Source organism: Haemaphysalis longicornis, unplaced genomic scaffold (genome assembly GCF_048455015.1).
Source record: "Haemaphysalis longicornis isolate Haplotype H1 unplaced genomic scaffold, Haemaphysalis longicornis Haplotype H1 scaffold_1, whole genome shotgun sequence".
In the NCBI taxonomy this organism is placed as follows: Eukaryota; Metazoa; Arthropoda; class Arachnida; order Ixodida; family Ixodidae; genus Haemaphysalis; species Haemaphysalis longicornis.
The window spans coordinates 104,618,572-104,632,138 of record NW_027526203.1 but is presented as its reverse complement, the minus strand read 5'-3'; the positions used below and the strand labels follow the sequence as shown (position 1 = coordinate 104,632,138).

The 13,567-nt window shown below is 48.7% G+C and overlaps 1 protein-coding gene across 1 annotated transcript in view; it reads left to right on the top strand.

Annotated features, from left to right (window-relative positions):
* The window catches only part of LOC144145109 (cytochrome P450 4V2-like), a 180,001-nt gene that overhangs the window by 106,162 nt on the left and 60,272 nt on the right, over positions 1-13,567 (top strand). The window contains exon 8 of the mRNA XM_077676645.1: positions 462-635. Within this exon, the coding sequence (XP_077532771.1) occupies positions 462-635 (174 nt within the window). The remainder of the gene's footprint in view (positions 1-461; positions 636-13,567) is intronic.

The following is a 13,567-nucleotide window of genomic DNA, read 5'->3' as shown; positions in this document are numbered from 1 at the left end:
AAAAGTAAACATTTATTGAAACAATGATTGAAAAAGTAAACATTGATACAAAAAGTAAACACTGATTGCGTGAACCTTTTACAGAATAAACTGACATCAAAATGGCTCTCCTCGTGAAATAGTGAAAGGAACAACAAACTCCACGTGGGTAAACCCGCCATAGCAGAATGGGAATCATGCAGACACCAAGAACCGCTCACGAAAGACATACGAAGCGTGCCTCATTAGCATAAGCCTAATTGATAGCATGTCTGTTGAATAAAGTGTTCCGTTAAAGGCGACCTTCCTCGTCAGTGTAACGATGGGATAGGACGGCTCCCATACGTTCACAATTGGTATGCCTAAAATGTCTTGAAGTTTTGGGGAATGTTATCAAAGGCGGTGATGCCGCGATGTCCTTATTAATTTCCCCAAATATTGCTGTATTTGTGCATAACATTTGTTTTCGCAAATCATTCCAGGCTGGCGGCACTTCGACAATAGCAATCAGTTGGGCAATTTACCTCCTCGGCCTCCACCCGGGCAAGCAGGCTAAGCTACAGAAGGAGCTGGACGACGCCTTCGGACCCGGAGTGGAGCGCGAGTACACGTCCGCGGACCTTGCGAAGCTGCCGTACATGGACGCCAGTTTCAAGGCAGGTGTATGAATTAAAAGGGCGTCCATAATAGCCACAAGCTACGAGTCGAAAAATGTTCAGTAAGGGGTAAAATTCACGTATATTATAAAGGCCCCTGTATTTAGGCAGCATTTAAATACTAGATAAGTTAGCATAAACATAGCGAAAACTGCGGCCGTTGCGTTTCTTACGGGTATTTTGGTGAACAAGCAGAGGCAATGCTCTGTTTTGGGATTAATAACGTTCACATCGGGATTGAAGACGACAGTCGATTGCGGTTTTCTTACGAGATATGTGCTTACACCGAGAATAAAGTGGCGGTTTATAGCTCAAATGCATGTGCATATTCGGAGATACATTGGTCCATTTCGCCCATTTAAATCCGGATACGTGTTTTCGCTTGCATTACACGTTCTTTTAGAAAACTGTTCTTGATAACAAGAAGAAGATAAGCCAAGATTTCCCATAGATATCAGTTTAGATAAAAATATTTCTAGGGAAATGCGTCACGGGGGAACAAAAAGCTTGAGTTTTGATATTACAGACGCAGGCCGCTGTGAAGTCTTATAGAGTGGTAGTGATAAGTTAAGACCCGCCGCAGCAGCTAATTGGTTAAGGCGTTGTGCTGCTGAGCATGAGGACGCGGGTTCGATTCCGGGCTGTGGCAGCCGCTTTTCTGATGGAGGCAGAAAGCTAAAGCGCCCGTATGAGATTTCGGCGCACGTTAAAGATCCCCAGATGGACAGAATAATCCGGCAGCCCTCCACTACGGCTCGCCTCATCGCCTGCGTTGCGTCGGCGCGTTAAACCCTACAATCTGGCGTACTTGAATGCGGGTGCGTTCGAGAAAACGTACTCTCGGGCTTCGTTGGAGCATGTTCGACCAACTACGATGCCTAGCACCTGATTCGAATAAGAAGTGGTTCTGTGCTGCAAATATATACAATGCGGGCACCATGTTCCGGAATACAGGATGTGTTATAACCAACTCCACTTTCCAACACAAGAGTACTTTGCAGCTCGACACTCCACAAATTCGATAATTTGGGAAAGTGGAATTGAGAAAGGCAGGATGTATGGCGCTACAGAGACCATGAAACCTTTGGTTCCTGCTATTCAGCTAAGCTGTGGTAGCAATTTAATTTATTAAGTTGTGTTATCAGCTGAAGAAAAGCGTGTCCCCGTCTAGGTTTAGCGCTTTAGGTGTAAAGACCAGTGTCTGATGCATTACGTGCTTGTCGGTTCGATACTCGCCGATGCACCACGATGTACCACAACGCTTTGCAAGTCAATTTGCGCTGTTTCGAGTAGGTTCGTGAGCGTGCATACAATACAACAACAATCACACCTCTCCACAGCGGATGAAATTGTCCAGGCAGTTCTGAAATGACCTACTGCGTCTTCCTCCAACACTTGGGCACCAACAGACAGGGCACGAGTAAACGTGGACCGCCCCTCACAGAACCCGTAATTTTGGAGGGCCGGCAGCACACTAGTCTGGGCTGAATAGCAGTTTCATTTCTTTCGGATTTTCGGATAATGTGCCGGGTGTAGGTGACACTGGCGAGGAGCGCTTCGAAAGCTGGTGGCCCCGACCACCAGCTGGCACGCCTCGCTATGCCAGCGTGCCAACTCATGTGCTGCCTCGTGCAGATTCAGCAGCCTGGTTCCCTGTGCAAGCAGCCTTGCACCGGAAACCGAATTATTCTGTACACACATCCGCGTGGCGTCGAAGCAAGACAACATGGGCCAGGATTTGCTGTGGGGCTGATGGGCGGGCGTCTTTTTGAATGATGCCGAAGCAGTTCGTGAGGATGCGAGTGCGAGATGGGGTAATCTTAGGTGATAAAGCGAATGGGCACCGTTGTGGTACGGATCTCAGCTTCCAACGGCGTATAGTGGAATACGTTTAGTGTAACTGTGCCTCTAAGATGAGGATTGTCCGTACTGTGCCAGGTCTTACCAACGATGCGCTGCGCCACACTGCAACCGTGAGTCCCTAAACTTCCCCGGGTAAGCGGGAAGTTTGAGCTCCTGGATGCGTTGTTTACACTGCGGAATGGGCTTCACGGGTGTTTTTCGAATGTGCCGAGGGTAAACTGTCTGGAAGGGCCCATGGGGCTGGCTACGGAACGTGAATAATTATTCACCTGGATGGCAGATTGGTCCTGCCTGTCCTAGAGTGCTATCTTTGAAGGGTGCTATTCCAGAAGGCCCGAGTTTGAGCTAAACTCGGGCAAGGCGGAGCTATAGTGATAATATTAAGCTCATGATAATGTTTCGGAGCAGGGTTAAAACGCTTTAAAAATTCGATTCATGCTATTTGCCGATTATTCAACTGACGTAATCAGTCCAGGCAACGCGCTTCAAGGAGGCGCGACTAGGGCATGGCACATCTTTCAGTGCGTTCTCTAGTTCCACTGCTGCACTGGGGGTTAGTGGGGCAAGGAAATCCAACAACTTTATTTTATTTTACTTTTACTTTGTTAATCTGTATTTCACTAAAAAGTCCCTTTTATTTTTTATTCCAGGCGTTCATATAAGCTTTTGTTTGAAATTCTTCCTACTAAGAAGTAGTTTCTGCCGTCGGTGGCAGACAGTGGAATCATGTGACTATGGCCGACTGGCATAAAAAGAAAGCGGGTGATAGAAGCGCACCACATTCAAAACAGTTGCTGTTCGTATTACGTTATCGAAACCCTCCGCTTTCCGATAGTAAATTTCTTCGGCGCGGTCCAGTCTGCCTACGTTCTTTTAAAGCGAAAGCCTGGCGATACGTATTATCAACATCTTTTCGAATACATTGTACTTGCGCTTTTTTCCTAGGTATCGTTTCTTGGTCTTTTGGCACGGAATAATTTAAACGGCTTCTAATCTGCGATTTCGTGTTTGAGTCAGTTTCTTCTCTTTCAGTTGTTTGTCTTAGTGCGCAAGCAGGCTGGAACACGCCGCAGCCTCCCTAGAATCGGGTTCTGCGAGAGTGGTGTGCACCTGTCCTACTCCAGTGACATCACGTTCAGGCTTCAACCTTCATGCACTATTTTAAAGCTGTTACTTTTCAAATTCAGGGTGTTATGAATTTTGCCAACGGGGCACGTTAGTTCCTGAAAGCTCCCAATTGCGGCCCAATCCCCCAAGTGTCCATGTGTTACAAAAGAAGGAATAGCAACAAGGACAAGAACATTCCAGGTTGCTTTGCTTTATTTTATCTTCCTCTTCACCGCTTTTGTTTGAACAAGCTCTACACAGTCGTTTTTGTCATAGAGTTAAATCCCCTCATAATCCTCTCTTCTTCATGCCCTTCCCACTCCCGCTTACCCTCTATGTGGTGTCACGCGGTTACTTTAATTCTTAGCTCTCCCCTTTACTCGCTTTCCATGCTCTGCTTCCTGCCATACGAGGGTGACGCTGAAAAAAAACCGTTGAAATGTGTAAAGATCGCCTCTGAGAATAGGAATGCACCGTTGATTGTATTGTAGAGAGGATAATGAAAAGATGCAAAAGGTCATCAAGCTATCGGGGTATGCGCCGTACCACCATCAACCATGTAGAAGAGAAAGGTAGGAATATGTCCTATCCAGACGCGATGATATGCGCCAAAGGCGTGTCAGGGGAAGAAAATGAACCCCATAGGGTGAATGCGCGAGAAACGAGCTATGTTATCGCAACGCTCAGACTTGCGTTTTTATCGGCTTCACCACTGCGAATAAACCACCTAAGCAGGCTGTCGGTTCGTCGACTCTCTCCTTGACAGTATATGTAATACGTATAACCTGTCCTGCCAGTAATCTTTTCACAACAAATGCGCGTCACACAACCGATCGAGGGAGTCTGTCTACCGCGCTGATGATAAGTAAAACGCACAGCATGCTACGCTCCGTTCGAAACTGTTTTGTGAGCAGACGATAACTGAAGCCCACGCTCAGGCTTCAGACTGACAGACGCGCGGCATTAACCTGCGGAAGCCATGTGCGCCAAATCACCCAAAAAATGGCGAGGCCTTGGAAGCACGTCTGCACTGATCGTACTGCGCACACACCGGTTGACAGTTGACTGGTGGCGGTCGATGGTGCGGTCGCTACCAACGCTTCCGTAGAAGCTGCCCGTCGCGTAAAACCCCAGCACACACTACACTTGCTCCTCTACCGTCATGGAGCGAAAGCCGCCTCTAAGTCGTCGTAAACGGGGGTCTCTCGACAGACGGCACAACCAATGGACAGCACTTTTGTAGAGCTCGAGATTCCTCCTTCGTTTCAAAGACCTGTCGGGGTAGAAATATGCCTGCTACGGCGACCATAAAAATAAACCCCTCCGCAGCAGCGGCCACCATGGGCGTCCCGAGTTCAACTCGGCCGTCCAAAACCATGCCCGAGTTTGCTCCGAGTTCTAATGCCAGTCAAAAGACACACAGCCCATTCATGGGCGTGGCGTAAGAACCGAAGCCACACCCCCCATGGCGTCCACTTTGTGTGGGCGTACAATCGTAGCCACGAAGTGGTCATTTGATGCCTGCTAGCAGAGACAAGAACTTTCCACAAAACAAAAAAATCGCGCCAATCCACCCCGTGAATGTGGTTGGAAAGCAAAGCTGTAAACGGCACTCATAACGATTACTCATGCGACGTTACTTAAAATCACTCACATCGCTCTACAAATAGTAAAACCAGAGAGAAGTGAAATGCACTTAACCACACCATTTATTACTTCAAAGAGATATTCTTGGTAAGGTTACATCAATACATGATGCATGAACGGTATTTGGTTGAGTTGTATTGGTGTAGAAAGAGTGGAAACTTTTTTTTATAAAATAAAAGTAAGCGCCAACCCGGTGTTAGACGATCTGACTTCTCCGTCTCTGCGCCGCGGACGGAGGCGACGAGACTTGCGGCTGAGAAGGAGGAGGAAGAAATACTTCTGTTTAGATTTCTGAACGGCCCAGAGTGCAGCCTTGAGGAGTGATTCCTTCTTCTGTGGGGCCAATATGCAGTCCGCGCGGCCTGTGTTCTGTCCACCCGCTGAAGCTGGGTAGGTAGAGGGCCTGGACAGCAGCATCTCCCATTGCTCTTGTTGGGTGGTTGACGGAAAAAGAGGAGGGTGCTCAGGGCTAAAGTCGCACACCCCGATTACGGCGCGGAGTATTCCTACTTCTGTGAAAAGTTTACAGTCAGCGTAGTAGCGATTCGGATGCATTAAGTGAAGACACGTAGGCTGTGGGAAGGAGTCCGGATTGTATGAGCCGTAGGGTTCTCTCTGGAAAGGTCAGGGTAAGGCGAAGGTACGGTCTGTCTCAGAAGGCGATAATGCTGGATTATCTCCCTGGACAAGACAAGCGGGTGACTGTCCTCGTGCAGCTCCATAGCATGGGAGGTAAAAGCGCAGGCTTGTTGGGTGGGCGTATTTGTTGCCCTCCATTGAAGCGTGAGGCGAGATGAGGCGTGAGGCGAGATGAGGCGCCTCACCGCGTGAGGCGAGAAGCGGTGTCCAGATGAGCTGAATGGAACCGTTGAGCTAATGGAACCGTCCAGATGAGCTGAATGGAACCGTTTGGGGAGTGGTTATTTAGCACGCACAGTGCAGGTCAGTACACCCAACCCGACTGGTAATTCCAGTAGGCTTGCTGGGAATCGGTGACTACCCTCCGAACCCCTGGTTGAGTGAGAGCCAAGGTGATGGCTGCCTCTTCTGCTGCCGTCATTTGTTGGGTCCTAAGCGAGGTAAACGCAAGGAGGTTGGTTCTGGAGGTATCCACGATGATGGCGTGTTGCTGCCATCGATGTTAGGAGAAGTCTGGGTAGATAACTGCATGAGCCCCACCGAGGGTGGTGTTTAGCGCTGGAGACCGTGCTTTTCGTTGACGGTCGTCATGTGAGGGGTTCATATTTCTAAGCAAAGGGAGCATCTTTAGTTTTAGTCGCCAAGAGTCTGGCAGTACGTCAAGCAGAGTGACATTCTGGGCTGCCCAGCCGATCTGGCGAAGCATGCGGTTACCTACCGCAGTTCTGAGTCGGACCTTCTGCTTAGAAAGATACCCTTCTATCAGCTCTTCCACCGTGTTGTGGAGCCCGTGCTAAGCAGCCTCAGTGTGGACGCACTCATGAGAAGACCAATAGCCTCCTCAACCGCCTTTCTAATCATTATATAAAGCATCTCTATGTCTTCCTTGTCGAGAAGAAGATAGGGGTTTGTCGTAAGGAACTCTCGAGAGGACAAAAGCTTCAATTAACCGAAAGGTACGGGATTCTTTTAGGCCTCGCTTCTTGGTGGCAACTCGCCTGATCATGTGTATGATTACATTAATGCTGTTTTTGAGGCGCTGCAAGGAGACGTCACTCTTGGTGTTGGCCTGGAAATGTAGGCCCAGGATCTTGATGCTGCGGTTTGGAGTGATGGCCTGGTCATGAAGGAGTATTTGAATGTATTCCTTGATTTGGAGTGAGGGCGGACGACAAGGAGCTGCAATTTTTTACGTGAACACTGGAGGCCACAGGCTTTAGCACATTGGCGTACTAAAAGTGAGATTCCTTGGATTGGTGTGAGCTTCCTTTAATTTTTGTAACTTATAGCACATGAGCAAGGGGCGCACAGGGCCTCTAGACGGGCGTGAGTGGTCGTGTGACGCTTTCACGTGGCATTCAACGAGAAGGCAGGGGGTAAACCCGTAGATGTGCTTGGTGAGTACACAATTTGTCTTCCCGTGTTCGCGTGGGCTCGTAGCTGAATCGGTAAGACAACGGGCTCTCGCTTTGTTAGGCTATTAGTCCCAGGTTCGATTCCCGGCGGTGCCAGTAAATTCTTTTATTTGTTCGCTGGAGTTTTCTGGTGACACCAACGGTCGCGAAAGAACCCTTGGGGAGTAGAGGTAGAAAGCTTTGCTTTAAAAATGAAGTTCCCAGGCCACCGTCAGCCAATGGTGCCAAAGTCGCGGGGGTGTTCGGTCCGAACTGGAGTTCACCATTGTACGATCCGATAGGAGAGGCCAAGACTACACGATTTTACCTCGGGAGCCTTCTTCATACACCCTGAAAACACGCTCTATGACAAATGACGCAACTTCAACGTCAAAAACGCACTCGCCAATGCTCAAACACGCTCTTGTCAAGGGAAGATTTCTGATAAGCGGCCGCCGTGCACACTCAAGCACGCAGTAAACAAATAGCATATTTGATGGTCGGGAGCAGGACGCGTTCCGTTCGCTACAGTGGACCCCTTTGATTACTTGGTTTGTGCTTGCGCAGAGCTGCACTGGGACTATTCTAAAGCCAAGTAGAAAACATAATCCATTTGAGGATCAGAACACTAAGAAAAACGGACCGCCCCGCACTGGGCGTGGCCAACAGCCAAGCTGGGGATTTCAAAGTAGCAGTGGGGTTATCTAGTTTATGCAAGAGAATGAGTATTGCAGATCGATTCCAGATGGTGCTGCATGCGGAAGACACCACAAGCCGTACTTTATCAACGTAAGCGGCCCCAATACAGCGCGCTCAATATGCCAGCCGTGCTGCGCGCTATTCCGGCGGTTTCGCTCGAGGTGTATCCATGTGCAGCTTTCCCGCTCATGGCAGTCCTTTCAACAGTCATTACTCTGCACTTTTTTAGCGAAATGAAAAGTTATTTTGCACAACTAATATTTGGGGTGAATACTTGCTTTGTGCACAGTTTCAAGTCGCGCACTTCGCGCGACTGGGTTCCTGAATCATGGGAACTATCCCATAGAAATGCATGGGGAGTTAGATTTGACAGCAAATCACACAAAAAATATTCAGAAACCTGAAATATTCTTTTAGCGTTTTAATGTTCACGTTGACTTCTAGCTTTATGCCAAATATCATTTTCCTAAAGTGGTTTTTTTAGGTTCCCGAGAGGTTGTAATTTTGAGCGAGAAAGCTGGGTATGGAATGCTCATTATCTCTACTTTCATAACCCAAACAGCTCGAAACTCAGGAGTAGACGAAACTCGGACCTTCTGGAATAGCGCCCTAGGTCAGAGTCTGTTTAACGATAGCTTGCGTTCGAGATTCTTCTAGGTTTGTTCAAGTGCGATAATTCTGATATGCGCTGAACGCCAGCGATAGTTCTTGGTGTGGCTTTATAACGCGTGCGCGAGAACGTTTAATAGGTCTTCCTGAAGTGATACACAGGTAAACTATATGCAAGGTTGGCTATGGCCGCACCGAGAGGCACGGCGAGCATTAAACATGATCGTGCACTTCTGCACTTGTTATACCGGCGGTAATCAGATGTAGAATTGGTATTTATTGTTTATTAAAGGTGGTTAGCTAGGTCTTGTGAATGCTACGACTGTTTACTGGGAGGGAAGCAGCTGTATGTAGATGCAAGGGGCAGTGATAAGGGTATTTGCGAAGTGCATGGTAGTTGCCTTTCTGAAAGGAGCGGATTTTCCACCACGAGCATAAAAAAGGTCGGTCGTTTTAGGCCCCATGTCAACCCCAAATTTCCGCAGAATATTCTCAAGGCATGTTCTCTATACGTGTGTTCTCATGGCACGTTCTCCACTATACGCAGGGTATTCTCAAGGCTTGAAACCGGGGCTTGAAGCTCAGTAGTATTAGTGTCAGTGTTGTCAAGGTCATGATCTCGTATCAACATTGTAATATTGCTACGTGGCCGTGGCGGCGGGACAGATGACCCATACCAAGGTTGAGAATGATGACTAATCTGCTAACAATATTTACATTTCGGCCATCACCGAACCCGAACCAGGTCTCACATCACACGCTTCTTCGTCAATAAAGCAGACCACACCTGTAACTAAGGTTTGTCTCTGTCGTGATCTCGTGACATTGCCCCCACGTCGAGAGCAACCGTCCCGGTCGAATCGCAATGGTCCCGTGAGTTCAGTGAGAGCGAAAGATGAGATGGCAATAAACAATGGAGTAGTTCTTGCAGTCAGAGATCACGCAGATGTTTCTGATGATGTCTGGCCCCACAATAGCAATTTTTTGTAGGCAGAGGTGAACCAACGAAAGTAATCGAACCACGTCGGACGAGAGGGCTGGGGGCATGTCATCTTCCGTTGGTTTGGTCTCGGCTTGTAACGGCTGGTTTTGAGCTGGTAACTGGCTAGGGGCACGGTGCTGCGGACAGGGTCTAATGGTGGTCTCCGCATGGCTGGTGCTGCCCGATGCCACCCATGGACCCTCAAAGATTTGGACCAGGCCGAGACTACGCGATGCTGAAGCAAGGATGGGGATGAACCCGCACACTCCACCAAAGGTGTATTTGTCTCCAGCTCGCGAAAATATTATGAGCGACGTACCATGAATGTGATCGCCCGATGCAAGAGGACTTCTACAAGGATAGATCCTTGAGTTGCTCCTCTTTTCAGGTAGTCGGTGAGCCCGGACATGTACGAATAAATCTGGTTGATCTATTCTGGATGGAGGTAGTACTGGGTGTAGTCTGTAGTACTAAATCCGGTCTTATTCCGTGGGAGGGCAGCGTCACGAAGTAGACGTGTCTTCTGAACCTCTTTCCTGACCATCCTGAGTAGCGAGCCTTTGCACGTCTCCGGGTTTGGGCAGTTTCCGCCGGATTAACCTACACCACGGATATCCGGCCGAAGTAGGCGTTTCTAAGGTCGTCGTTTGTCGCCTTTGATGCATATTGTTAAATCAAGTTTGAGGATACGGCATAGCCTAGTAGACTTCAGCAGAAGACGGAATGTTTTCTGCGGTAACTCTGAAGAAATGGATGTATAACGGAAGGAGCGAGATGCTCACGCATTTCTAACAGTACACCAACAAATCCTCTTTAATTTGCCGTCTATTATCATCATTATCATCATCGTCATCATCCTGTCCACGCCCACGGCAGGGCAAAGGCCTCTCTCATGAATTGGTGTCTATACGCTTCACCTAATTCTTGTGGAATGGAATTTTGGGCGACTCGGCTTAAATGATGTCGACGGCAGAGACGTTTCTTGGTGGGTCACGACTTGTTTCTCGGCTATTGATAACATACGAACGCAGCCACAGGCAGTCGTGTATGCAAAGATGAGGGTAAAAGGCAGTTTAGTAAGGGTTAGAGTGTGGTTAATAGTACATAAAATTGTATTTAGTGGAGTATTGAGGAGGCTTTTTATTATTTGAAAAAAAAATAGGAATATGAGAAACCGGCTTCAGGTTAGTGATAGCGGAATGCAGCGCCCGAACAGTGCAGAAGTAGACAGAAACAGGAGTTCGAAGCATCGAAAATATTCGGCCAGTGTGGGAGAAGAGCAAGGCAGGTCGTGTTTTCCAGATAGAGAATGTCCATTACACCGATGACGGGGCACAGTGCTTATCGACGTAGCTCTTCCCACCATCCCCAGCAGGAAGCTGTAATGCACATCCACGTCACGTGGAGACCAGGCTTCATTCCCCAGCAAGGCGCAGTGCAGTCACTGAACCGTCAGGGGTAGATGGAGATGTGATTGCGCCTTTGTGGAAACCATCTCCATTAGCCTTTTGTACATAGCTGTGACTGAAGCACATTGCAGCTGCCTACTGTAGAGGCTACTGCGATTCTCTAGCATTTACACGGGAGCGCATTTAAGCTTGTGGCCTGTCGCAGTGGCGAAGCCTGAAAGTTACAACGCCTCAATTTCGCTACCTATGCCCACCAGGGACGTCCGCGGCGGTACGTGTCTGCGCTCAGGTCGTGATTTGCCCCACCGCGATTTCCTGGTGCGCGCCATCGTGGCTGCGTCGCGAAGGAGTAGTGCTGCTTGGGCCTGAGAAGGCGGATTCGATCCCTGCCGTAGCGGCGGTTTTTCTCATGCACGAAAAAAATAAAAGCGCCCGTTTGTCGGGCTTTCTGTGCACGTTAAACATGTACAGCTGGTCCAATGACAGCATGCATCATTGTAAGCTTCGGCTTGTACGAATCTCTAAATACGGAAATCCGACTTGTTCCTGCGGACGTTCCTTATTGGGAGCCAGTGAAACCGATATTAAAGCGAAGATTCTTTTGGTCCCAGCGATGGCGGCGTCGTAACCAAAACGCACTGTAGGCTAGCCAACTCTACAGAATGGGAGGACATGTGATGATGGCAATCAAACAAGAAAAAGACGCTTCCTGTGGTGGGAACCTAAGCTGGGTCCCTCGACGTATGAAGCTATCCGGTTGCACCATCACCGCATTCGGTTCGCTAAGCACACTTCCTTTGGGTTCGTTCCGCGGACGTTGGCTACGGACTTTGGCTCAGTTGAAAGCAATCACGAGCAAGTCCTTGAAAACGTGCGGCCTCTTCATTCAAAATACACCTCAGCGAAATCTCTCGTCAAACATGGTTAAGTAGCGCGGTAAGGACGGGACATAAGTAGAGACCACACAGGGCTAGCACTAGTCCTGTGTGGTCTCTACTTTTGTCCCGTCCGTACTGCGCTACTTAACCATGTTTCACAGTTCCAACCAACTAGCCCACATTTATGCATTGACAAGTATTCTTTCTAGTACATTGGGCCCTGTTCTTCCTCCTGTTTTATGTGCCAACCCATCTGCATCTAAACTAGCGCTAGTCCTGTGTGGTCTCTACTTTTGTCCCGTCCTTACCGCGCTACTTAACCATGTTTCACAGTTCGAACTAACTAGCCCACATTTACGCATTGACAAGTATTCTCTCGTCAAAGTTCAAATCCGCTCCCTGTAACGACGATGATGTTCGAACGACGAGAATGGGGCGGGGGGGGGGGGGGTGCTCAGATTTGTCGTGAGGGATCCGTTTGCTATCATCTGAGTTTGTACTTTGACTCTAGGGCTGTTTTCACTGTGATCGTTGATCCTTAGACTTTGACTATGATGCGATTTGCGTTTGGATCGTTGACGCTTTGACTGTTTGCAGGGTCTTTCACATTGGCACTTCGCCAATTATTTTCGCATTTCAACCATTTTCGCATTTCAACCAAGCTTCGCGTTTCAACCATTGTCGTCATATATGAAAGGTTTTGAACTTTTTATGGAATTCCTTGCTCCCCCTCGCGGCACTCTGACAGGGTTATGGTGTTACAAGAAAGAATGACCGAAACGAGCAGAGCCGTTAGGTCCGCGACGGGAAGACAAAGTAGGCATTACAAGATAGCTTGGCGCTCGTGGCTGCGATTGACGCCCATCACTCAATCTTTATCCAACATTGGCCGTGACACCTTTGTCCTTCTTGCCAAACACGTTAGCCCTTTCGACCAAGCCGATTTACTTTCTGTGGTGACTGCGACCAATTTCCATGTCGCCACGACTCAGACGTTACAAACGCCACTGCTTCGATGTTCAGGCCTAGACGTTCGCCGCCACCACAAAGGTCGGTCCACCGCCGTCCCGATATCTACATAGGCGCTCCTGTTACAAAAAGTGACGAGTGCAGTTCCTTGAGGTGACGCTGCATCCATGAACTGTGCCGAAAAACCTTCACAGAATCTCCTTTACAAAACTGTGGACGGCCTACCTGTTGGGTAGTAATGAATGGAGGGGGGATTGTATCCGTGATGACCCCTTGTCTCGTCGGACACAAAGTGATGAAAGTTTTGATGCCAGCACCCTCCCGTATGATGCGCATTGGTGACGGCAGCAAACCTCGAATTCTTGATATAAGCAGCATCCGTCTAACAATTGCCAGTAACCTCTTGCCTGTTTTCTTAGTGGCTGTACCGCTCTGCCCCTCCCTCTGATTCATCACTACGTTCCGCGGGTCTTGATCGCTCAGCCAATGACGTTAATTTGGAGATGCCTCACTCCTCCGCTACTCCTGCAGAACGTCGCCCTTATTGTTCGGACTTCGCCCGGTAATAATTAAAAACCGCAGCAATTGCGTCTCGGTCCATTCTTGTATCAAAGTGGGTTGTACCGAGACCCATGCAAAGCCCCCTTCTTGGGCATAATCCTGGCGCTGCATGCCGTTTCCCTGGCATTGATGCGGGTGAAACTTATTTCGCTGCGCTCCTGTCTTAGCAATGAAA